The 26213-nt window shown below is 43.9% G+C and overlaps 6 protein-coding genes across 6 annotated transcripts; 3 read left to right on the forward strand and 3 right to left on the reverse strand.

The window, feature by feature from the left end:
* Positions 1-1536: 1536 nt before the first annotated feature.
* NEUTE1DRAFT_122218 (uncharacterized protein) lies at positions 1537-2983 on the reverse strand (the record flags this gene model as incomplete). The annotated part of the gene is made up of 2 exons (XM_009852649.1): positions 1537-2287; positions 2374-2983. The coding sequence occupies 2 exons, from the start codon at positions 2981-2983 to the stop codon at positions 1842-1844; spliced, it is 1056 nt and encodes a 351-aa protein (XP_009850951.1).
* A 1585-nt stretch (positions 2984-4568) lies between these two features.
* NEUTE1DRAFT_146378 (uncharacterized protein) lies at positions 4569-7536 on the forward strand (the record flags this gene model as incomplete). The annotated part of the gene is made up of 3 exons (XM_009852650.1): positions 4569-5408; positions 5464-6708; positions 6884-7536. 3 exons carry the CDS (start codon positions 4569-4571, stop codon positions 7325-7327), a joined length of 2529 nt encoding a protein of 842 aa, XP_009850952.1.
* A 25-nt stretch (positions 7537-7561) lies between these two features.
* On the reverse strand, positions 7562-8566 carry NEUTE1DRAFT_110049 (esterase D; the record flags this gene model as incomplete). Its single annotated transcript, XM_009852651.1, has 2 exons — positions 7562-7645; positions 7763-8566. 2 exons carry the CDS (start codon positions 8564-8566, stop codon positions 7562-7564), a joined length of 888 nt encoding a protein of 295 aa, XP_009850953.1.
* A 1840-nt stretch (positions 8567-10406) lies between these two features.
* NEUTE1DRAFT_100759 (uncharacterized protein) lies at positions 10407-11111 on the forward strand (the record flags this gene model as incomplete). The annotated part of the gene is made up of 3 exons (XM_009852652.1): positions 10407-10495; positions 10776-10894; positions 11032-11111. The coding sequence occupies 3 exons, from the start codon at positions 10407-10409 to the stop codon at positions 11109-11111; spliced, it is 288 nt and encodes a 95-aa protein (XP_009850954.1).
* A 201-nt stretch (positions 11112-11312) lies between these two features.
* On the reverse strand, positions 11313-12713 carry NEUTE1DRAFT_122221 (uncharacterized protein; the record flags this gene model as incomplete). The annotated part of the gene is made up of 3 exons (XM_009852653.1): positions 11313-12300; positions 12357-12501; positions 12562-12713. 3 exons carry the CDS (start codon positions 12685-12687, stop codon positions 11711-11713), a joined length of 861 nt encoding a protein of 286 aa, XP_009850955.1.
* Positions 12714-15991: 3278 nt separating this feature from the next.
* Positions 15992-17719, forward strand: NEUTE1DRAFT_100761 (uncharacterized protein; the record flags this gene model as incomplete). Its single annotated transcript, XM_009852654.1, has 4 exons — positions 15992-16219; positions 16776-16949; positions 17089-17178; positions 17717-17719. The coding sequence occupies 4 exons, from the start codon at positions 15992-15994 to the stop codon at positions 17717-17719; spliced, it is 495 nt and encodes a 164-aa protein (XP_009850956.1).
* Between the last annotated feature and the right edge of the window lie 8494 nt (positions 17720-26213).

Below are 26213 nucleotides of genomic sequence, written 5' to 3' on the forward strand. Positions count from 1 at the left end.
AACGGAACAAAAAAAAGAAAAAAGAAGAAGAAGAAGAAGAAAAAATAGTTATTCCATCACGGAAGCAGTGGCCGGTACATTAGTTGTAGGTACATGCGATCCAAAGGAACGAAATTGGAGCGTTGGAAGGCCTCTCACGTTCCCGTCATCTTGCGCTTTGTTCATCCGGGGACCATTTCCAGCCAATGCCAACGTCATCGCCGTGTGCTTCCCTAGGTTTTGTTTCCAAAGATGCTCAGAAGAACCATGCCAGACACCATATATCATCATGATATTCCCGGCCCCCGCATCACGGCCCGGCTGCTAGACACTGAACCAGCATTGAAAAGAGGGCCGTGATGGATGGCTTGACAGTCATTATCTCCCAACCAATAGCTTTGACAGCGTTGGTTCGTTTTGGTAAGACTAATCCTGCATCGAGCCGGCCTTTGTCTTTATTGGGGCTTTCTACTCGTTCGGGGATGTCAACTCACCACTCCGGCCCCCTAATTATTAATTTTTCCTTAAGAAAAATTCTTCGACCACCCATCATCCCGCCAAGATAGCCCTACGATGGCCGCCACACAAGCTGGAGTAATAATAATCATTTAGCCAACACTTGGGCCTTGTCCCAACAAGATGTGATCAAATTGAGATCGAGACATTGACGAGAACCAGAACCAGAACCAGAACCAGAACCAGAACCAGAACAGCAAGGAAGATATTGGAGGATTGCAGACATTTGGATATCGAATCTAAACATCAAAGGCCCCGGTCGATGTTAACAAAAAAAGGGGGGCAGCGGATAACACAGCCCACGGATGCATTCACTGTCTCGCTGTCAGTTCATCAACGGCTTTTCCCGCTTACCCGCTGTGCACTCACTTATCCACACACCACACCATCACTTTATTCTGGAGTGTCTGGCTCTGTTGTTGTCTAAAGGGGATCTCTCAGAAAGGTAAATCAAGGGTGGTTGAAAAGGGCTGAGAGGGCTGAGCTTGCCTGACCGGGCATAGCGTGGACTACCTACGAACAAGTGGCACCCCCTAGCTCCTAGCTCCTAGCTCCTACATATGTAGCTCGCCCTGTCACTGTCACTGTCACTGTCACTGTCAGCCCCCCCTTCCCCTCCCCGCTTGCTGAATGATAAGTTCCCAAAGAGAAACCTATGTGTTAAACAGGGACTCAGAGCAGACAGACTAAGAAACTTCACTTTGGAAAGTCCTTCTCGAAGGTTCTATCCAATACTTATCACTGTACAGATATGACATGCCAATGGAGACAGAGTTACAAGGCTGATCACCTACTAATGCTTGCTCAAACCTCACGAATCCGTCTGCCCCATTTCCATTGAATACCCATCAATCACCATCATATAATTTAACCCAAGCAACCAACTTCTTCTGTTGCCAAGCAACACCTTCGTCCAACTCTCGACGATGGGACCATACATCGGCAGAAAGCATCCCGAAGACAGCAGCATCGAGATCAAGTTCAACAGCTGAGGCCAATGAACCTCGGTTGCAACGCAAGCTCTTTCTCGGCTTTCCCATTTTCTCAATTCACGGTTCAAGTTATATCCATTCATTACGTACCCGACTCGACAACGCCGATGCAACCTGCCTGTCTGCCTGTCCTGATTCTAAACTACAATATTACCAAACCCAGTATCACAGAGCCTGCCCGCAATAATAAAACCAGACTTATCCAGCCCGTCGTCATCGTCGTCATCATAACCATCCACCCGGTGTAATTAACAGTTTCCGTTCCGTTTTCCCTCATTGATAATCCCATCATGCTAGCCTTCCATTAACCCATTAGTACGGTGGTTCTGGTACACCACGCTCTCCCACCTGATTTCAACCACGTCCCGAGTCTTCGGACCCTTGCTCCCCACCGTTCCCCGTCCCCTGAATTAATTTGACAAATTCCTGGTATCTGAACACCTCCCCACGCTTGTTGGCGCCTCCCCCGCCTACTCCTCCCAGCCCAGTCGTCCTTTGGCTGTTCTGAGCAAACGCCCTGCGTCCCGTGAATCCGGCCATGACCTTGTCTACTTCGAGCGACGTTAGGGGCTTCTCGCCTGGTTCGGGCGCCGTGTTGAGTAGGGCGTCTCGCAGCTCAGCCACGTCAATCTGGCCGCTGTCGTCGTCATCGAAGGCCGAGAAGGCGGAAAGAAGTTCGCCGCTGGGGGAGAGGCTGGAGAGGGCGGTGGCGATGGAGTTGAAGAAGACGGCCATGGTCATTGACTGGGGGCCGTTGGGAGGGAAGAATTGGGAGACGTCGGAGGCGCTGTTGGGTAGACCTGAATGTCAGAGATGCCCGGGGTTAGTTGAGAGGATCAGTGAAGATAAAGAGTAGATAGACATAGGTACAGGTCTAGGAACCTACCCAGTTGGTTGAGCATGTCAATGACATCCTCCCTGACCACCATACCGTCGCTGTCGCGGTCCAGGATCTGGAAGCCCTCCCGCAAGGTGCGCACCTGCGAGGGCTGCAGCTGGGACATGGCATTGCCTCCGGTTCCCATGCTCATGGTAGAGGCAGAGGTAGTCGTTCGTGGTATCGAGGGTGAAGGCAAGGGAGAAATGCGATGCTGGGGAGGCCGCGGCGGCGGCGCGTCGCCGTTAAGAAACATTGGGTTAGGCGGCGGCGGGTTGACTACGGTCGGTGCCGATACCGAAGCTCTAGGTGTCCAGCTGGCCTGGGATTGGGTCTGACTGGTCGGTGTAGCTGTCGTAGGCGCAGGAGCTCCAAGCCCAGCTCGGAGCGTGGTCGGCTGGCCGCTGCTGTTGGCAATGTTATTGGCGAACCGGGACGTCAACTCGCTTACACTAGACCCTCCTCCCGACAGCGATTGTTGCTGTTGCTTGACAGGCGGTGTCGCCAATGGAGATGTTGCTGCTTGTCGGAGTGGGGACGGGGACACTGGGGACACGGCTCTGCGCTGGAATGGGGAATTCCTGGTGGTAGTTGGGGCACCAAGGGGGCCCGATCCCATTGGGGAGGCGTACGATCCCAGTGGGGATGGTTTGTACGGCCCTGCTGTTGGCGTCGCCTGTTACGATGACACGCGAGACGGGACGGGGTTAGTCGATTGGACTCTGGAAATCGTACATTGAACTCTTTGATGGGGAATCGCGCACCATGGTCCTGGTTTCCACTTGAGTAAAGTGACGTAGGTCGTAATGGACGGTAGCTGGGACTGGCTTGCTGGGCTGGCGGATGATGGACAGCGAGACGAATGCGCCCTATACTGTACGATTCCCCGGATTGCTTGTTGGTGATCGCTGCTTGCCAAAATACACTAGACGCTGAGCGTGCCAGGTGGATGAACTTTGGCTTTTGTCCAGCTATGCGAGTCTAAGAGAGCCTCTGGTATTACCAAGTGAAGCATTCGCGTCGTCAAGCAGTGTTCGGTTCGGTTCACAACCGGCGATGGTGGAAGAAGAGTGGAGTTGAAAGTAAACAAAAGCGACCAGACAACGGTTCGAGTTCAGGGAGAGCCGCAGCACTTCCATGGATCTCGAAACGCCGGCATGGCTTGTGCGTCCCATGCTAGTGTACAGCGCGGTTCCTGTTCCGTGTAGGACGGACTTGAGTTTACCTAGGTAGGCAGCTGAACCTTGGTGGGGTCCAGGGCATGATTGGAAACTCCCGTCTGATTGGCTCCGGCGTGTATTTAAACCTTCCGTAACTTTATTTGATGCAGGCGGGGCGGTACCTAGACAGAAGGAAGCAACTGAACTGCAACAGGGGCCAGGCCTAAACCCCTCCTCCAGTGACCTCCACCATCAGCAGGGCAAGCGGGTGCAGAGATGGGCGGCCCCCTGTCAGGAGAGGCTGTTCCCGTCGGAATGACTTGGGGTGGCCTCTTGTGTAACAGTTTAGGTTCGAGCAAGTTGTACGTACGGCGTTCGCTGGCTACGGATGAAGGTATCATTTTATCTCACAGACGCGGCATTGGTAAGATTCAGATACCTGGGATGTATGGTGTCCGTCATGCGAAGAAAGGGAATACAGTATCACTATACGAAAGGAAGCGGTCCAGGGGCAGCTCCCGCCCGCACTCCACCAAAAATGTCAATGCTGGGGTCGTTTAAATGCAGGTCCCTGAATCGCCCAAGCAGGAGAGTCCACCACCGTTGGGCTGCACAGCTCTTTGGCCTCCATCATCTCCATCTAGAGGTAATTACATACTACTCTACTGCGTGGTTCCTTCGGAAACTCAGCGTTGAGCTAAGACTATTGGGCTGTTATGCCCCTTCGTCTTGCTACTATCACACGGCCATCTTTCGGCCATCATCATTCGAGCTTCACCACGAGTGTACTTACCGCCAGCTGCCACAACCACAAAGGCGCATATTCCTCCCCGCCGGGAACCCCATGAGAAACCACATTGACCCGACAGCCTATTCGAGCCGTGATCGCCCGACAAAATCGAATACCACACGAGATTGGACAGCGTGGAATACTTGCCGGAGTATCGATAGATTGGCAGGTGTCGGATATCTGGTAGCACAGCATATAGGACCTCGTTTCACATAAGCTACCATCTGTCGCAAAGCGGACGGACAAAGTAAACCATGGCATCTCCTCAGCCGGCGCGGCCTTCGTTTTCACGAAGCAACAGCTCGCAACACGTCAACGGAGCGACTGGAACAGCTCACGATCGAAAGCCGTCTCTCTCCTCCTTTCCGCCCCGATCAGTATCCCAAATGTCGCATCATGGCCCAGCTCATCGCTCGCGCTCCCCGCAGCCGCCTCACGTCGAACCTGATCGAACCTCCACTCTGAGCTCCAAAGGCAAGACTGCCTCCACGGGTACTGGCTTCTCCTCGCAGCATAGCTCGCTCTCTGCCGCCGGTGTCACTCGTCAGTACAACAACGCCATTGGCCGTCCTCGCCGCAAGTTGCGCTCGCAGTACCCCCGTGGGAGCACCGAAAACCATGTCGAGTACATCTTGGTCGCTTCCTTTGATATCGACCGTGGTCCCGTCATGGAGCATCAATATCCAGTCGCTATCACCGGGGATGAGCACATGTTGGCTGAGCTCATGCTTCCAGACCAGGCCCACGCACGAAACCAAGATTGGACCATATTCTTCTTGCACAAGGATTCTAGTCGCGAGGAGGACGAGGCAGACCGTCAGGCAAAGGAGGAGAGGCGTCGACGGAGAAAACGCAGACAGGATCGCGAACAGGGCATCATACATGAGTCAGATGATGAAGATGACGACCTGGACGACGACGATTGGGATGACGATGAATCGACCGACGAGGACGAGCCTGAAGGTGGCGAAGGGCCTCCGTTAGTATACGTTCTCAACCTCGTCAACACAAAACACGACAAAACAGTCAAGAGAGGTGCAGTGGTAAAGGCCATGGCCATCTGCACCCGGCACCCGTTTCTTCATATATACAAGGTAATTCTGCTCCAAACCCAACTGCCGCTCCGACTAACCGCTAACTTGCCTATAGCCCCTTTTATTATTGGCTCTAGATGAATACTTCAAGTCTCCTGTTCCAGAGACCCTCTCCATGCTGTTTGATGCGGTCAACGAGATGGACTTGTCGCTCATGCCCAAGCTAAGCCTCCTGGAGAGGCATCTGCTACAAATGAGCAACAACAAGGACCTTTTCGTTGAAAAGTTTGAACAGATGATTCAAAAGCGGATTTCAGAGGACCGAGATGGCCTTGCGGACCAGCCTTTTGACGCGAGTAGGAGTCCGCCGAGAAGGCCAGGCATTTTTCGACATGGGACGACAGCGCACCTCAAGGGACAGTCAACTTACGCAGTACCTCGTGACACGCACGAGTTCGAGAGCAGAGTTATGTATAAGGGTATCCCTATTCCGATCAAGGTGCCAACGGCGATTATGCCAGAGACTGTTGGGGATTTCTCCCTGATCAAACTCATACAAAACTTCTCGGAACCACATGCGAAATCACCACATCCTTTCCCTCTGCATGCCCACCTGACCACGAACGGCCCCAATACACACCCAATAATAGTGTTGGTCAACGGTCTGCTTACCCAAAAGCGAGTCATCTTCCTAGGCCACAACATGCCTTCCGGCGAGGTTGCCGAAGCGGTCCTCGCCGCCTGCGCGCTCGCATCTGGCGGTATACTCCGAGGGTTCACTCGCCACGCCTTTCCCTATACCGACTTGACCAAGGTCGACGACCTTTTACGGGTTCCTGGTTTCATTGCGGGTGTCACTAACCCGACATTCGAACATCATCCTGAGTGGTGGGATATCTTATGTGACCTGCCCAGTGGGAGAATCAAGATCAGTAGTCGAATCGAGCAGCCGGCAATTACGGAGGGCCTCGTCTACTTTCAGCAACAAAATCCAACCTGCGCTTCACTCGTACACCAGAGCCACTCGAGCAGTGCGGCGGACTTGACAGGCGATCAGGCCTTCATGGCTGACATGTTGAAGAGCATAGCCACGAGAGCTGGAGAGCGTGTGATTCGCGCCAAGTGGCGAGACTGGGTTCTCAAGTTCACACGCATTGCCGCTGCCTTTGAGGAAAGCGTATATGGCGCCAGTGCTCTTTACATTGGCAGTGATGAGCACGACAACTACCCGCACACGACCAACTCTACCGGACACGGCTACGTGTGGGCCGACGACGAAAAAAAGAGCAAGGAGCTGGCAGGGAACGTCACGAGGATAGAAGGCTGGAGGAATACTAGGAGTTACTACAGCTTTATCCAGGTTCGCGGTCACCTTTTCTCGCCCCTTTCATTCCTATTTCAGTTCAGGGTTGAGTTTGCCTATTTCTCCTAAGTTTGCGTCATCACATTCTCCGGAGTCAAAAAGTCACCCATTGCAGGACGAGGGGAAATTGATGGGTAACGGACATCCAAGTCATGCTAACTTTTCTCACAAGGACGTCGCTCAGCTATACACGATCCGTCCGCTCAAAGGCCTGGATCTCCATCACATGCATGATCGACTGCGCACGCAACGGTTGACGGCTATGCAGAGCCGCGATATTTACCTGACGTTCGCCAAGTACGTTCGCAGCTACGACGAAATCTGCTTGCTCCTCAGTGTCGCCCCCGAGGCACACGCCGGCTTGTTCTACATTGCCCTTGGGCTTTTCCATAAGGACAGAGAAGTCAGGGTGAAGACAGCGGATTTGCTGGAGAGGATCTCGCAGCACGAGGCAGGCCAGCATTGGTGGAGAGGGCTCAGTCGGTTTGAGAAGCTGGCATACGATAGGATCACGAAGGAGGTTCAGATGGCTGAGTCTCAAGCTGGGATGCAGGGGTTGGCGATAACGCCAGGGTCGAGTGAGGACCCTATGAGAAGGATTAGCCGAGAGGGATAAAGACCCTAATGTATGCGATACCTATTTGATGTTCAGTCGGGGCAGGAGAACGAGTAATTGTACATGGACGGCAAGCAGGAGCAATTCGTGCTGCCGGGAAGTTTCTCTTGATCATCACTTTCATGTTTGCTGGCATTCCCGTGGCATATATAGCAGGCATCTCAATTCTTGGACGAGGCGGTTCTATAGTAGAGCCCCGTTAAAGCATTCTTTTTATTTTATCTTCTTTTTTGTTTAGAGAAGTCCCAGGTACTTGGCGGCATGGTCAACATGTTCATCGCTGAAAGATGCCATGAAGTAGTACGAATGGTCGTAATCCTGTGTGTGCAATCACTTGTGTGTCAGCCATTCCGATCTGCGCCAGATTATTGGTGGTACAAGAAAATCACTACAGAATATGGAAGGAAGAGAAGATATATAAAAAGAAAAACTCACCTCCTGGTATCTAACCGTCACTCCCTCGACGCCCGCCTCCTTAACGGCCTTTTCAAAGTTCTCGGGCAACAATTGCCCCTGCTTATAGAAATTATCGCCCGTGCCGACGTCAACCAACACCCTCGCATCCTTGTGTCCCCTCCACTTCTCTCCCTTGATCAACTCGGTCGCATCATGCTTCTTCCACTCCTCCTTGTTCTCCTCGCCCAGATAACCCGCAAACGCCTTCTTGCCCCAGGCGCACTCACACGGGTTCGCAATCGGCGCAAAAGCGCTGACGCTCTTATACATGCCCGGGTTCTTGAGGTACAAAGTCAAGGCGCCGTGTCCACCCATGCTGTGGCCCGTGATGCTGACCTTGTCGGCATCCAGGTACTTGCCAAACTCCGAGTCGGCCCCAAACAAGACCGAGGGAAGCTCGCGCGTGATGTACGTGTCCATCTTGTACCCCTTGGCCCACGGCTCTTGCGTGGCATCGACGTAAAACCCGGCGCCCTCGCCAAAGTCCCAAGCGTCCTTTTCGCCGGGGAGGTTGAGACCGCGCGGAGAAGTGTCGGGGTATACGATGGCGAGACCGCGCTGGGAGGCGCCGTGCTGGAAGAAACCCTTTTCGGAACAGTTGTCGGGGGTGCAGGTTAGGCCGGAAAGGTAGAACAGGACCGGGACCTTGGTTTGAGACTTGAGGGCCTGGGGAGGGAGGTACAGGTTCACGGCCATGTCGGTGCCGGTGGAGGTGGAGGGGTGGGAGAGCTTGAAGAGCTTGCCGCCGAAGGAGGCGATGGTTGCTTTGACTGTGAGACCCATTTTGGCTGTGGTTGATGTTACTATCCCTGATGTCGTTGTTGTTGTTGTTGTTGTTGTTGTTGTTGTTGTTGTTGTTGTTGAATGGTAGTAGTGAGGAAAGGTAACCAAGAAGCGAGGATTCGACGACTTAAAGCTTGGTTGGCGGCGAGCTTGACGGTTGAGGAGTGGAAAGAGTAAAGATGACAAATTCCGCCGAGGATAGCTGTGAAATAGTAGTTGTAGGCTTCCAGCTGTTATCATTATAAATCCAGAAACTTATCAGGTCACACCCCGCTTGGATAAAAGGCTATCTTGACACTATAATCGGCTTGTTCTCCTCACCTTTAAATCGGAAGTCAATCGAAGCTGTAAATGGTCAAAGCTGTCAAGGTCCATGTGCCCCGCCTGAAGCTCACTGCCGATTGCTGCTGTCTTAAGTGCGGTTGTAGGCGGGGTAAAACACAGTAAAAAGATGCCAATGCCGTCATCTGTACATGGTATTGGTTGCCAAGAGACAAGGGCCCATGGAAGAGTTATTGAGTACAGTCCACATACATACACTCTTGGTTTGATTGTAGCTCGAGACCTCGGGTAAACTCTCCTAGGTATTGTCATGCTTTAATTGGTAGTGTACAAAGCCATGAGTTTTGTCCTTGAAAGGTATTTGACACTTCAGAAGACATCTCGTCTAGTGAACTAGGAGTGACTAGGTACCGAGCCAACAGACAAACCAGCACAACACAGTAGAATGTAAATGGGGTCAGATTTCCGAATTGCCGATCCTAGCCCGAAGATACCCCTTCAGGATTATCCGTTGTCATATGCAACAGTCTCGTCAGTTTTCGGTTTTTAACGTTTGCGACTTCCTCTGTGGTATTCGATATGCAAAGCAACAACGCACAGCTCTCCATGGAGCGGTGATTGAAAGGCTGGGAGGCCCGAGGATAGCGGAGATAACTGCATGTCTACGAAAGACAGAGAGAGCCTTGTTGAGGGTATCTTCTTTTTCCGCGATTATCACACATCTTCCACCACATCCCTGCTCACCCCGTCAAAGGGATATTCAACAATCGTCGATCATCAGTCTTCTCCCGTTTCCTTTGCGCCAGTTATGGAACCTCATCACCCAAGTCCGGGCCCTACCCATGGGATGGACAACTACGGTACAAACGGGGCAACACCCAAGTGACACTCGAACGAGGAGATATAATGGTCCCATCCCACAGCGCTGAGGTTGAACCTATGCTCATATTAGGAGGACACGCCGCCGAGAGTACAGCCTTCGGGTGAGGTGCAGATTTCTCCGCAAGACATGCTGTTGAGTTGACCGATGGGGTTCAAGCTCGAGATTAGTATATATGCAGGTCGTATATGTGATGCTGTATTACGAGGGGGTGTTCAGCAGTGAAGTGATATGGATGGTATGGGGAGCAAGGAAAGAGACCAAGGTGTGTCGTGTATCATCGACTTTGGGGCAAGAAGTTGCCATTTCCCGATACGATGAAGGGGGTCGGCAGTGAACAGGCTAACGTGATATAAGGCCAAAGCAATATAAAAAAGGATTAGTATAACTGGCCTGAAAATAAAAACATCACTCACATATAAGGATAACAATACCACTCCCCTTCATCCAGCGCAAATGTATTGGTATTCCGAAAGAACTGTTGCGGTAGGTTGTAGCAAGTTTCCATTTCGTAGATGTTATAGACACACGCTTGCGAGGCGTTAGGGCCGTTACAGATGAGGATCTGTTCAACAAGTTAAGTGAATGTTCAAACCCGTACATCAATATCTACGTACGCCGCCGAGAGTTCTCGTTTGCAGAGTATTGCTCGTCTTGTCGGGATGCAAATGTATAGGCATGGCGGAGGTGGGCGTAGACCAGGAGGTTAGAAATATGGCGAGGAGTGCTGAGAGGGTCGAGATGATTGTTGGCAACTTCATTGTGTCGTTAATAGGATCTTGTTGATGGGCCACATCGTGGACCAGGTCAGTGTACAGGATATATAATCGACCGTGGCTTGGGAGGAATGAACACGTAACAAGTAAATGGCATTCATCAGAGGTAATTGTGAAGCTAGATGTATTCAATTTCTAGTGTTCTGTGGCCCAAAACATCAAACTCACACAAGATGTACCAGGCACGAAGATGGAAAGAACTTCAGACAAAACTGACAACCGTCAGCGTCGCTCCTTCATCGCTGAAATTCACGAGAAATTTCAATTCCAGTCCCAAGACCTATCGGAGTATCATTATTTGCGCAGAGGAAGGCACCGCCGGCACATGCACTTTAGTTGACTGCCCTGAACGGGATGATGTCGAAGTTTGGTTTCCCATAAAGTTTTGCAGTGCCTTGTAAACAAAACGAGGGAAACCAAGTAGTGATAGTAGTGGTAGTGAATGACTTGACTGCCGTCCAAACAAGAGTGTCCGCACGTTCCGCAATAATGAGACATCCATAAACATACTAGCATGGTGATCATAGGGTACCTATTATTCTCTCGTCGTTCGTCCATTGTCTTTGTTCCGTCGCAACTCAAAGCTCCACTGATGAGCCAAGCTTGACATAAATGAAAACGTGGAACCGGGTACGTAAGGTAGACAAGGGGCCGAAGCACGGCTGTTTAATCCAGGCATGTCCTGGCGGCAATCCTTTGGGAGACATTGAGAGTCCGATACTGAGATGTATCTGTTGACGCGAACTAGTCCAAAAGAAAAAAAATCAGGACACTTACTATAAGAAAAGAAGAGACAGAAAGGAGCATAGATTGGAATCCTTCGATTAAAACTCCAGGATAAACCCGAAAAGGGATTCTATTTTATATGTACAATTGAATGGTATGGTATCTTCATTATATCCTTTTCGCAGCCAGTTAACCAATCCCTTTGAGTTCTCCATCTCTCAGGAGAGTCCGGATCCGATAGCAACCTGGCCGTGAAGTCATCATGTAAACATTTCTCAACTCCTCCATCCAGATCTCCTTGCGTATCCTTAAAAGCCAACGAAATATCCTCCCACCATTGCCTTTTCCTCCCCACAAAATGTAAAATGCTGGACGTGAAATCGTATCCTCGTGCAGTATGTGAATAGAAGGGTATCGTAAAGGAGCGTCGTTAGTATCATTAACCGTTTTCCATCCCAGCTTCCGAGACTAAACTCTAGTCTAGAGGAAAGCAATGACGCCAAAGAGACCAGCAATCAGTGCCACCACTGGGCTCTTCTGCATGATAACGTTGGCCATACCCTCAACAGGGGGAGCAGCGGCGCTGGTCTCACCGATAGGCGAAGATCCCACGGTTGAGGTAGTGGGAAGGATGACGGTGGTAGGAGGAGGAGCGATGGAGGTGTAGATGGTGTTGTTCGCAGAAACGACGACAGTCGAGTACTTGGTCTCAATGACGCCCGCGCTCTTGGTAATGGGGATGGTGACATCAACAGCCTTGGTGATGGTCTGGGGGATCACGGTGGTGTAGGTGTGAACCTCGGTGACGGCCGTGGTAATGGTATTGGTCTTGGTTATGTAGACGGTTTCACCCTTGGAGACGGTCGTGATAACCGTCTCGGGGCATACGACCGTCTCGTAGACGTTGGTGTGTTCATACTCCGTTGCAACTGAAGTGGTGTAGACAGTTTCGGTATGAGGGACCTTGGTGTAAAGGGTGGAGGTGGATGTCCAGACAACCTCTACAGTAGAGCCGCCGACTACCTTGGTTTCAGTAACGGGGCATAGCTCAGTGATAGTAGTGTAAATGACTATTTTGATGGTAAGCAAGTCATATCGAGCTGAGACGGTCAAAAAGGACACATACTGGCTTCATCCGTCTTGGTTACTGGGGGAGCAACGTCGGTAACGGTGATGACGGTGGGAACCTTTGTCTCTACGGTGCTGGTGGTAGTGTACGTCTTGGTGATAGTCTCACCACCTTTGGTGATCGTGGTCGTTTCGGGGCAGACCTAAGTTTCGTTAGAATCAAAGCCTCATGGGAAAGAGAAAAGAACAAAAGAGCCACATACAGTCGTGTAAGTAACAATCACCTCGGTAGTATAGCTAACGTGATCACCACCATGACCCCAACCTCTAGGGATGTTGGCTCCAAGGGTTGAGGAGACCAAGGCAAATAGGGATAGAGCGGTCTTCATCTTGTCGACTAAAGGTTGTTGATGTGTGAGGTTTGTAACGAGGGTCTGATATGTTCAGATATGGTGAGGACGGGTTGAGCGAACGAGGGGCTTAAGTAACCTTAGCGAAGGAGTCACTTTGAGTGAGGAGGCTGGCTGGGAGATGCTTGACCGAGAAGGCTGGGAAACAGAATGAAAGACAAAAGGCCTGCAGTAGGAACGGGAAAGTGGCTTATTATACATATGAAAGACAGGAGCAGAAGGGCAGGAAGACCACCAGGGCCCTGTAGCCTGGTAGAGGTAGGCAGAGAACCCAACGGAAGAGATGGATATGTTTGCAATGACATGGCTGGCTGCCATATCACCTGAACTGCAGGGTACCCAAAAACAGAGAGGGATGGGCCCTTGGGAGTTGACGGCGTTACAACAACGGGAAGCGAAGGATGGTCCGCAGGAAATCCAGAGAAGGGCCGCGAGGTTGGGCAACCACCAAGCCGTGTAAGCTAGGTACCACTGAGAACTCCGTCAAGGAGTTTGTGTGGGACTGCCGTAGACGGAGACAGTTGCTAGATCCGGCTGATTTTGGTTAACCCAGCACTATGTGTGGTTTGTACCTAGTATGTGCCAATGTATCTTTACTTCCGGATGATGAAGCCTTGTTGTGAGAGGCCTTCACATCCGGAGTGACAGCCTCCCTGGTACGCACAGTCACATAGCGCCGATCCAAGGTCCAGGACTATCGGTCTTGGTGTTGAACTTGCTGGTAGGTGTGCCTGTGGATGTTCATACCCCTGACCATAGCCTTATCCCTCGAGATTCGGTAGGGGAGAGCGTAGGTTGGTCATATCCCTTCTAGTTGCTTTTTTCCAACCGCATACATCGGGCCATGAAGACTGGGGCTAGATATCACACATCACCAAACCGCCCGTTTTCGTGTGGCGTTCCGTAGCATTGTGAGGAGAATGTCGAACACGATATGTGGGCTCACAAAGACACTCCAAAGTCCGCTGTACATAGTAGTCGAAGGGTATCGCCGGGCTTGAACACCGGGAGTGGCATAAGCCATGTTGTAGGTTGGACTATGTAACCGGCGTGCCAAGGACTTTTTCTCGTGTTCCCCCGCGGTTTGAAAGTCGTAGGGTGGGATTGACCCTCCTCCACACACCTCCCTGGGCCCCTGGCTCAAAGCGATCGAAGCCCCTGCCAATGATGTCGTTGCAGCAGTGAGATGACGTTAAAAAGTCATGGCAGCCCTCCGGGATTTTTGTCTATTCATATGGCTTCTCCAGCATTGGACGCTCTGCTACTAGCTGCTATTGGTTTTCGAGACTAAAGCTCGTTGTTGACTGTTAGTATGTTTCTCGTGAAGGACAGACCTGCAGCTGGCTGGTGGTTTAGACAACAAGAGGTTCCCCTGCTTCCCGTATGTACTCCTGCTGATCGCATGGCAGACGCTTGCTTTTTCGACTGCGTCAAGCTGCAAAATCATGCGGGGCGACTGTCAAGAGCACATCGCAGCTCTCACTAGTGGAGATGCGGTGGTGGCTAGTGAGTTGGAGTCCGGATTTGGCGATGCAATCGGGAGTTTCTTTTTTTTTTTTTCCTTTTGTTCTGAAGACCTCCCGGGCGTGTGGCTGGCCCTGGCGAGGAACGACTGCAAAGTCTGACCACCCGCCAGATCCAGGCCGCCCTGTAATGACCGCGCCCTAACTGGTTCGTGGTTGGCTGGGTTGGGTGTTCGGACGGTTGTGGTGCGGGTGATCTTTTTGCAACACGAAGGCTCGTGCAGCACTCAAAGGGATTCGATATTCTGCCCAGGGGAGCTGTGGCTGCAGCCAACGCGATCTGCAGGTCTCACAAGCTGGCTATAGGAAGCAAAACCTGTTGGGTTAGCCGAATATCCAGACAGGAACAAAGAGAAGAATCCCGTTGACCCCTCTTCAGTATCCCGGTACTTGTCTCGGGAGCACCCTTTGGTCCCTATAATAGCCGTAGACCGTGCCGAGCTGTTGCCGGACTATCCAGATTTCTTTGCAGCCTGTACACGGCGTTATTAAGACCTGTCCCAGCCGAGTTTCGAATAGTAACATGGCGTCATCTCAACCGTTGATTGCGGCCAAGTAGGACCGGTTCTGGTACCTATATCGTGGGCAACGACGAATGGAGTCAGGAAGTCTTGGGTACATGATATGTTGCTGATATGCGAGGTGACCAGAGGAGCTGTGATTACTGGTGGGTTGAACACTGCAGTGCAGGGCAGTGGATGTTGCAATTGGGCTTTGAGGCAACCCGACTCTCGAATAGCAACCGCGAGATGCTCTTTTGGCCCGTGTCTTTTACCGGTTCCGTCTCAACTCTGGTGACCATTCCTGTTAACAAACACTGCTCACTTGAATACACTGTAGCCACTGCTCAATTGCTGCTCATTTGACCGTGTCTAGCCATTAACACTCATGATGAGCTATGTAGTGTTGACCGAGCCATGATGAACGATACAAAGCAGGAGCATATGGTACCATCATCGAGTGAACTTCATCTGGTTTCCTGGGCATAAGTAGGCGCGGATGGGATGACAAGTCATCCGGTTGGTTTGTATCCCGGACTCCAGGTGAAAGGCTGACTGGCTGGCTGTTGATGAAAGGCTGCAAATGGAATTTGATGATCAGGTGAAAAAAGAGTTGGAAGATGGACGGGAAGCAGGGCATCAGCCATTTTACTTGGCAATTTGGCAGACACTGCGGCTCGCCCCACTTTTATGCGCCGTTTCAAGCGGGGCCGTTGCCCAGAGGTCGGGCTAAACTCGAAGATCAGGCACTATCCAATAAGAGTCGCCGAGCGGTGTCCCTTCAGTAACCCATCAGATGGATGGCGCTCTTGAACTTGTGTTTGTCTGACCAGCTTCAACCCTTCATCGAGATATTTCTGGCCAGCATGGTAGACCGCGTGCGAGAGGCAGTGGTGAACATAGTTGACATTGATGTGATTTTTGGATTTCCGCCTGTTGTAATTGCTAAAGAGATCGCTTGGATGAATCAAAATCACACTGCCCGCAACAAGGGGAATTTCACTAACAATCAAACCAAAAGCACTGACCTGTAACAGCGGCCCGGTACCTGTCCCCGCCATCTGCCGTCAACCAACCCTATCGCGCTTTGCTTTTTCCAGCTCGCAAGCAGAAGTATTGCAGCCCGTGATTTGCTGTTGGTCCGCCACAACGGAACGAAATCGACATAAAGGAGGACGCCCACTGATATTCGCTCCGTTGAATCGTAGTGTAGTGTACCTTGCCCGGTATCGAACGGCTTTGTGAATTTCCCCTCGCCTGATGTTGGAAGCGAATGCAACCTTGATCGATTGGCAGGTGATGCAGGCTGCTCAGGCATTATTATATGAAGTCACTATCAAGCTGGCGGATGAGCTCCCGTATACAACGACATCCCTCTCCAGTCCTGTTTTCGTGGCTTCATGTCCTGTTCAGGAAGTCTCAGCCATGTTGCATCGAGATCTCGCAGAGACGCTCAGAATGAAGTCCTCCAAGTCTGTTATTGGTACAGTGGGGCGCCAAAAAAAAACGACCAACTCTTTTTTTACCCGCAAAAAGGGCCAAAACTCAACTTCTTCAACTCTTGATTCCTTGACGAGGTTTGTTGTAAAACTCACTCCACGTTCTAAATAGAGATAACTTTAATAGGAGATGCTAATGCAAGTTGTCCGAAATAATGCATTTGAAGGGGGGGCAAAAGCGTAAGTACCGAAGTAACTTTTCGAAAAGCATCTCAAATTCCATCCACTATAATGCACTGTAAGTCCACTATAACTAAATATCTTTTTCAAACTCTCATTTGAACAGTTGTTATCACACCACTAAAAGAAAGAAGTCAATTTTGTATATATATCTAGTAATTATAACTATTGAACTCTTTCCTCCTTCAGTGTACCTACTTTTGAAAGGTAATTGAAATGAAAATTAAGGAGTGATAGAGTTGAGTTTTGGCCCTTTTTGCGGGTGAAAAAAGAGTTGGTCGTTTTTTTTTGGCGCGGGATTGTAGTTGTCCAACTGTCTCCAGTGATCACCTTTTCTGTAGATCATGACTCGTTTGTGCTGAAAGCTGACTGCTACCGAAGAACCTACTGGTAAACGGCGGATGCCAGCGCTGGTGTTTCCAACCTCTGAACTCGACCCCAGAAGATTTCCCAGTATCGTAAACCACGAACATCCATCCGAGGAGGTACTTCATCAGTTTGCCCTGCATCAACCTCACGGCAAGTATGGGTTTGAGCATGTGGGCGCCCGTCGCCTTGTTCTCTCATCGAGGTTGCCTCGTTGTCGGAAGGACGCATTGGACGACCAAGCTGTGTTACGCTTGAGGTTTCTTCTTTTCAACTTGTTCCAACAGAATAAGCTCCTTTTGTCTCACACAGTCAGCCACGCTTCTCGAACCCGAAAGCCCGGACCCGAAGGTTTCACGATGCTCTGGATCCGCTATGCGTAAGATGCTGGGATCCGAACTGGTGTGTTAAGCAATGTCGGACTCGACATATGCGGTTTGCAAACTGGGCATTCTACAGAAGTAGAAGTGAAATGCTCTCGTCCACCACGCGCAAGCTATGCTCTCACGAAGATAGCCAGAGGAACATATATCTCCACCTATAACCCGGCCACAAGGCCTTGAATATCATAACAGCCTGCCACTTGAGGTTTTCCTCACCTGAGGTCTGAGTTTCAGAATACAAGGACATAAGGTCAGGAAAGAGTCGACACAAAGCTCTGCAAATATCCAAGATATGGTCTTTGTGGCTTGGTATCATTGTAATAGGCAGCACAGGCTGGGGTTACCATGCGACGGTATAATATGGCACCACTCCAGGTCTCCGCTTGTTAATACATCCTGTACTACGAGGCGGGTTATATCTAGACTACCCCCTTCCCCTATATCTAGACTACTTAACCGCTTGCGGTAAGAGTACGAAGCAGGGGAGCTGGCACGTTAAATATTTTGTGCGTGCTGGGCGTACAGGGGTCCCTGTTATTGAAATCCCTATAAAAAAGTAGGGTTTCTCATGCAGACTGGCCTTGTGTGCCTATACGTACTAAATCTATTAACGTATACCATTGAGGTATATCCAATTGTGCCTTATATTACCAAATGCGTATAGTATAGAGAAGTATATAGAGAGGAGAGGAGTATTTATTTTTTATAGTCTTTTTCTAGAGCTTTCTAATTTATATAATTTTATAACTTATCTTATATATATATGTATAATTACACACTCTACTACTTTAGCTTTAGTACTAGTGGCTGCCTAAATGGGGGTAATAAGGGTATATAAATAATTTTGTAAAGGATACTAGCTAGTAAATTAGGACTAAAAATACGGGGAGCCTCTATTACTAGTACTACCGGGCCGTTATAACTTCTAATAATATATCCCTCCTCTTAGCGAGAGGATAAACGGTCGTTAGGTTTTATACCTTTTTAACTCTTAATAAGGTTCGCCTTCTAGCTAATTATAAGAGGGGGTTAGTATTAAATTACGTAGTTTATTTAATCTACTTAATTATTAGTACTAGGGGTAGAATTAGGTTAGGTAGCTTATAAGAGAGTGGGTTTAGTAAATTGAGGAGGTAAGTCCGTTGCTTTCTATTTGGCCTTCTTTATTCGCTTAAGGATTTTAGGGTCCTTAATATACTGTTTAGGGTTAATTACCGCCTAATTTTATTAGTAAATAGCTTTTAATATTATAGGGTAAAGAGGGATGGGAAATTACTAGATCCCTAGGCAAATACTAATATTAGTCAATATCCTCTAAAATAAGTAGCTCTCGGACTACGACCTTTTTTATTCTATTATTATTACGTTTATATTCTATACGAATTATTAGTACGTAGTAGTAGGGTAATTTGAACTATTGAAAGTAATTATACGTATAGAAGGTTATTAGAACTTTACCTATAAAATATATTCTCGCCTAATTATACTAATTTTAAATAAGAGTAAGCGCCTTCTACGAAACCTTTTCTATAATAATTATTAATAGAGGGTTATATTTATAATTATCCTTCAAAATAAAGCTCTTATGTGCTACCTTATTGTTATAATCCTTTTACTTCTTTTTAATAAGGATATATATCTTATTAAATATATTATAGAATAAAATATATAGATTATTAAATATATGTCTAAACTCCACGTACAATAATTTAAATCGATTAATAATTATAATACTATAATTGTAATACTATTTCGTATAAGACCGCGCCCATTACTGGCGGATAGGCTAAAGCGTATTATTAAGATAATTCTAAATCTCTATTATATAGGGATTAGTTAGTAATTAAAATAGAAATAAAAAGTTAGACCTTGGTATATACTTACTAAATTAGTAAATAGAAAAGGTATTATTTAAATAATCCTACAAGTACTAGTAGTAATTAATCCGGTCAATATAGCAAATCGTTTTAAAAAGATAGAATAACCCGCCCAAGCTATAATCCTAATCTACTAGATTAATTACGTACGTTACCCCTTCTAGGTAGCGAGCTTTAGAGTGTCTTATTGCCTTATTAAGAGTCAGTCTCCCTAATAGTATTTAGAGTTTAGTACTAGCGCCAATACTAGCGCTAGTGCTAGTACTAGTGCTAGTAGTAGTGCTAGTGCTAGTAGTAGTGCTAGTGCTAGTACTGGTGCTAGCGGGGTCGGCGCTAGTGATAGTAACTGTAACGGTCGGTTGTAACAGCGGCGGTTCAACTAGCTTAGTAATATTAGGGGTATTAAATTTAATAGTCTTAGGGTTGAGAGAGTTATAGTTACTTAAAGGACTATCTTAATTATCGTTAATATATTTAATAACGTTCTTAAGTATATACTAAAAATAGAGTTGGGGTTGACTATTGGGAAAGTAACGCGCGAGAGCTTACTTCTCCGCTATAGAGTTATTAGTAATATAAATAGTAGGGTGAAGTATAGTAATACAATAGACGAGATTACTGAGATGCTTAAATAATTAATTTATAAATTTGTTATTCTCTTTATAACTGAAATTAAACGTAACGGAGAAGGTAGTATTAATAGAACTTATACCTATAATTATAAGTATCTTTAATTTGAAGTATAAAATCTAATTATTAATTGGGTTAATTAATTAAATTAGAGAGGAGGGGAGAGGGGAGACTTACATTGTAAGTATAATCGATACTTAAGACTATCGGATTTCTATTCTATATCTATAAATATTAAAGAAATAAAAAGATTAAGAATTTAAGGCGGCCGATGTAGTTGAGGGTATAAGTATACTATAAATTAAGGGTTTCGAGCTCTCTTAATAGTTTTTAAGTATTAATTAAATTAATAATATACTTTTAATTTAATTGTATAATATTATTCTTAATATTAATATTCTTAATTTTGTTGTATAGACTAGGGTAAGTACTTTAGAAGATAAGTCGGATCTATAAATTGGTAAACCCTCGTCGATAGAATTATTATACGAATTCCTCCGCTTCTAAGGTTAATAATACCATTGAGAGGGTATTTGAACGTTGTAACAATAATATATATCTAATTAAATATATATAAAGTAATACTCTAAGAAGAATCTAGAGTAGGAAGCTTGCGTGCGGTCGATTGACCTTAAGGCACGCAAGCCTTATTTAATCTATAAACCCACCTTCGTAGGTAAGCTCCCGCGGCAGCGGTTCATTCAATTAAACCCAACCTAGCGGCTGGACTATCCAATTAAGTAATCTAATATGTAATAATACTAGCAATACCGTTCCGGTATTAAATCCCGGCCGCTAAAACGAAATACTACTATTCTTAATAGTTCAGAACTAATATACATATATAAATACTCTCACTTCTTCCTTAGCTTCAAATTTCTCCTATACGCCGGAGCTTTACGTTCTACCGGCTTTTTTAATTTATTTTACTCAAAGTAGACCCTCCTTCCTTTTCTTAATAACATTTTAGCCTTAACTTTCCTTAATCCTCCTAATCGCTCCCAATATTCTATAACCAACTCCTAGGCGTTGCCTATCTCCTTCTTAGGCAAATATTTATTACAATAATAACTATATCCGATCTATTTCACTAAATACTTCTATCCTCCATTCTTTTTATCCTTCGTATAATTTAGGGTAATATCTATTTTGTACTCTTCGTCGTCGGAACCGGTTTACTTATCGTTAATTAGATTAGGGGGAGGTTAGATCCGACTGAAAGGATTTTGTTCGTAAAGGGCCCGCTTAAAGTAAATTATAGAAATAACGGGGTAAATACCGGCTATTTTAGGAGGCAAGTCCAATTAGTATGCCAAATTTCCTATTTGCTTAATAATTTTAAACGGACTAATTCGTTATTGAAAGAACTTCTAGAATAGCCGTCCTAGTAGGTAGTAGTCTTTATACAATTTAAGGAATATATTATCGCTTACAATAAAGGACTATTACTTATAGTTAATATTATATCTCTTTTTTGCCTTAGTAAATACGAATACTATAGCTAATTATATTTCTTCTCTAAATCCTTCTCTTAGTACGGGAAATTCCTTAGCTAATTCCGGGGCATTCTTTTTAGTAATTACGTCCATTATTCTGAGTAGTTTGAAGCCGAAGAGTTATTTGTATAGAAATAATTTAATTAGGTTGGAATAGGCGTTATTTATATTCTATTAGAAGTTAAGTAGGGCCTCAACCCAATTAGAATTGGAGAATATAAAGTAGTAGAACCGTATAGCGATTTCTACATTTCAATTCCTACGCTCGGCTATACTATTACTTTAGGGGTAGTATATAATAGTTATTAAAAGTTTAGTACTTATTACTTTCTATATTCTTTTCTATATTTGAAATATAAATCTATAGTCTCGGTCCAATATAATACCCTATAGAAGTCCCTAGTCGCTCAATATCAATTTTCGTATTAATATTATACTCTAATTTTTTACTATATACGTCGAAGATCCTAGGATAAATCTACGTCTCTTAGAAGAGTAGTAGGAGACTAGTATTAAAGTATTAAAAAAACTATAGCCGGGTAGGTACTATAGGGTGTTGGATGTTAGGACTTTCAGAAGGTTAGTAATAAAGTTTATAATAATTATTCTTATAAATAGTATATATTCAGGGTTAATTAGTTAATAGCTACTAATAGTAGCTTTTCTATTTATACGATTAAATTAGTAAGCTGGGCAATATTAGATATATTCTTTAATTTAATATATCTTTCTAACTATCATATAATCTTTAAAATCGTAGAGTATATAGTCCCTACTAAAGTAGTACTTTTTATTATACACGGTACTTAATATTATTACAACTATACCTTTCGGAATATACAACCTTTTAATTTTATTAACTAGGTTAATATTATACAATAATCCGTCTATAATCTCGAAGGGGTAGCTGGTATATAAAATAATACTATTAACCTCGGTAGTATTAGCGTAGGCTTTGAGCTTAGTTATAATAGTACTAAATTTTATATTTTGTTTATATACTTCCTTAAATTGCACTTTAATCGCTATTTCTATTTATACCTCCGCTCTTACAAAATATACTACTTTATTAACCAACTAGATTTAATCTAGTATTAATACTTCCTCCGATCGACCAAATTTATCGCCTTTAGCTAGGAGACGGCTCAATGCGTTAAGTATTAAATTCAATTTACCCGCAATATAATAAACCTTTAAATTGCATTATAATAAATAAATTAATATATTAATTAAATAATAACTACCCCTATTAGTCGACGATGTATTTAGGATAATATATTCGTAAATACCCTTAGTAATTACGTAGTCTATTAATATAATTACAGGATAGTTGCAAAAATGGATTAACGTCCGTAGTCGCTTAATTACCTAAACGAGGTACGCGACCTCTATTTTTAATAGTCCGTATTGTATTTTAGTTTTATTAAGGGCTTTATTTAAAACTTTAATTAACAAAATTTAATTCGCGAAAATTAGGCTGCCGGGCGACTATTTATATCCTTTCTTTACATAATATAGTATTATGCTATATCCTTTCTCTAGGGAGCTGTCGATTTATAGAAAGGTTTACTTATTAGGGTCGAAGTAATATAGTTTTATATATTCGTATATAGCCTTCTAAATTATTTTAAAAACTTATTCCTCTACTTTAATTAGAATATATATCGTCTTTATACAATAATTAATTTATTTAATTAGGTTGCCTACTATAATAGTTCCTACTTTATATCCTTCTATTAGGAGGGTAACTTTCCTCTCTTATAGAAGTTCTAATAGCTTTATATAGTAAGGGATTAGGTATTAGATAAATCCCGAAGTACTAATATATTTTTCTAAAGACTTTAAAGTATTAAGAAACTTTAATTCTCGAAATGTAATTATTTTCTCGTTTGTAGTTAATAAACCTAAGGTATTTACTTTAAACCCTAAGAATTTTATATTTAGGTAGCCGATATATAATTTCTTTAGGGATAGGATAATATTCTTTAATACGAATAAGTCGAATACTTACTTTAAGTGCCTCAAATAATTTTTAACTATTTCCGAGAAAATAATAATATTATCGATAAACGCCCTATAGAAGGTAGCGAATACCGCTAGCAGTTAGTCTATAAATTTCTATACGTAAGCTAGGGAGTTATAGTAGCCTATTAGAATTATATTTAGCTATTCTAACCTATATAAATTAATTAAAGTAAATTTATTTTAATACTATCGCTAAACGCTAAATTAATAGAAGAAGGCCGTAGCGTCGATAATAGTAATAAATCCTTTACCCTTAAAGGAAGTAATAACTTTAGACTAGAGAGGCAAAGGGTAATTATTTAGGACCGTAACCTTATTAAGTACTTAAAGGTCTATTACAATACGGCCCTTTTATTATCCTTTAATAGTCTACTAAACTACGAATACTAAATAAGTAAATAGGGTAGTTCGGTTAACCCAATCTATTTTCCCTTACTTGTATAATAAACCGAATACTTAGTCTAATACTTCCTAATCTTTCTTACTTAGAGGGTAAGAGCGGGCTTGGATGCGCTAATTCTGCTACTCTTCTACTAATAATATACGTATTATATCCTTTTCCTTTATTAAAATAACGCTTCCTTCTTCCTATAAAAAAGGGTACTTATTTATAATACGCTTAATTTTATGTACGAACGCTAGGTTTTGAATATATATATAAATACCCCTATTAATAATTTCCTCGAATATATTCTCGGAAGTTTTAAATTCTAGTATTGAGTACTCTTCGGCGCCTACTTTTAGTAGTAATATTTCAGCATTTACTGTACCGTTTACCGTTTTAGTAATTTTATATACTATATCGTTATTTTCGAATTCTACGGCGAGTTCCGTTAGAATTTCTTTATCTAATATATTACTAATATAATCGTACTTGCCCGGGGGTAATTTATATAGGAACTACTCCAATTTAATATTATAGTTAGCCTCGTCTATTATATTGAATACTCTAATAACGGGGATTTCAAATTTATAATTGAGCAATATTTCTATTTGCGCTGCGGCGGCTAGGTCCGCTATTATTCCTTCAAACAATACTAGGTACCTACTATCTATAGCTTTTATAACACTATTTACGTAGAATTTCTTCGGAATTACTAGTACGCTTTTAGTAGTATTACTAACGAATATTAGACGGGGACTTCGAATTTACTATTATATTAACGGCTACCGTATACTTAGAATTTAGTATAAAGTTTTATCCCTTAGGTAGTAGCTTATATTAGACCGGGATATATATTATAAGGCTAGCCTATAACTATTATCTAGTCGCGGTATTACTACGGCTATAGTTGCCGGTTAATAGATACTCTTTAATTAGTTAATCCGTTTAGCCTTACTATCGTTATAGTAGCTATTAGGCTAACGTAGGCCCCCTAATTGGCTATACGCTCCCGGAGGCTCCGGTCACGTGTGCTAAGAATGTTGTTTACCCTTGCCTATATAGGATAAACCGCTACGTACAGATTCTATAATTTCCCTTCTTCTTTATATAATTATATAAATTATATTCTACCTTATATATTTAATATCGGCTTGCCCCGTAATAATTAATTGTACCTTACTATTATACTACGAGCGTATTTTACTATAAGGAAGAAGTATAAATTTTAATACTATTTTATAATACTATTAATCGCTGGAAAATTCCGCAATCTATCGAATTTAATAGAGTTTATAATTCTTAATAGTAATATTATTATTACCGACGAAGGTACCCTCCTAGAAGTGCTAAACGAAGATATTAATATTTTAAATATTTCCTAAAATAGTAAATTTAAGAATTCCAACCTATTAATAAATAAAGATATTTGTCTAATTGTATTAGAAAGCGTACTATATAACCAAACTATTAAATACCTTATTAGTACTATCGTAGGAGATAAATTTAAATCCCTCCGAGCCCTTAGAAGGTCCTTTGTTAATATTATTATCCTTATAAATAATAGTACCTTCCGCTCTATAATCTCCCTAATTGCCCGAACGGTCTAAATATTTAACCTCTTTAATAACGGCCTTATAAATTAATTTTAGGAGTTTGAAAATTAATTCTATATAGAGAGAATAAAGAATAAAAAGTTTAAAATAGAATTAGGTAAAACTTTAATAAAATAAAATATTATAGCTAATTAAAACCCTAATAGTAGTAAAAATGGTTATACTAGTAGTAAATTAAGTATAGGAGGCGGAGGTTTATTAGGAAATAATTTAGGGACTGCCTTTTTAGTTAATAACCTTAGGGCTCCTCTTAAAATTATAATTATCTCTAAGAAAGCGCTATTCTCTGACCCTAATCCGTTTATAGCTAGTTAAAAGAACCTCGTTCTACGTAACGAGGTATATATTACTTAGAAAAGTAGGATTCTAATAATTTAAGAACTAGACCGTTTCTATTTCCCTAACGAATATACTAAAATCCTTTATATAAATTATTTATTAAGTTTCGAAGTAGCTATTACTTTTAAAAAGGACCTTATAGTTATTTTATTCCAATTTAATACGCCCGAATATTAAAAATAGTAAATAGGTAGGGAATTTATTAATTTCTTTAATTCCTACTATAATAATATTAATTTAAAATTTAATATTGTATAACGCTTTAATAAATTTAAGTAAAGTAATAGGTACTTTATTAATTTTAAAATCGAATTTATTAAAACGGCCGATTATTACTAATTTAATAACTTTATAAAGATTTATTATCTCCGGAATAAAATTTTAATTAAATTCCGTAGGGCGGTCTTTAATTAGTATTAATATCTGGGAAATTATGACTTCGAAAGCTAACTGGCTCTCTATAGAAATTTAATACGCTATTTAAAGGATAACGAATATTGTATTAAAATTAATTAATTATAAATTAATAAGTTTAATAGGAATAGTAAGAATAATAGTTCCGCTGGAAATAGAAATATATTTAAAGACTATACTATTAATTAAAGTAGTAATATTATAAACCTTAATATAATTTATATATCCCGAACTATTTATTCTAATATTATTAATTAATAAATAAAGGAAGGCCT

Source organism: Neurospora tetrasperma (genome assembly GCF_000213175.1).
Source record: "Neurospora tetrasperma FGSC 2508 unplaced genomic scaffold NEUTE1scaffold_3, whole genome shotgun sequence".
Lineage (NCBI taxonomy): Eukaryota > Fungi > Ascomycota > Sordariomycetes > Sordariales > Sordariaceae > Neurospora > Neurospora tetrasperma.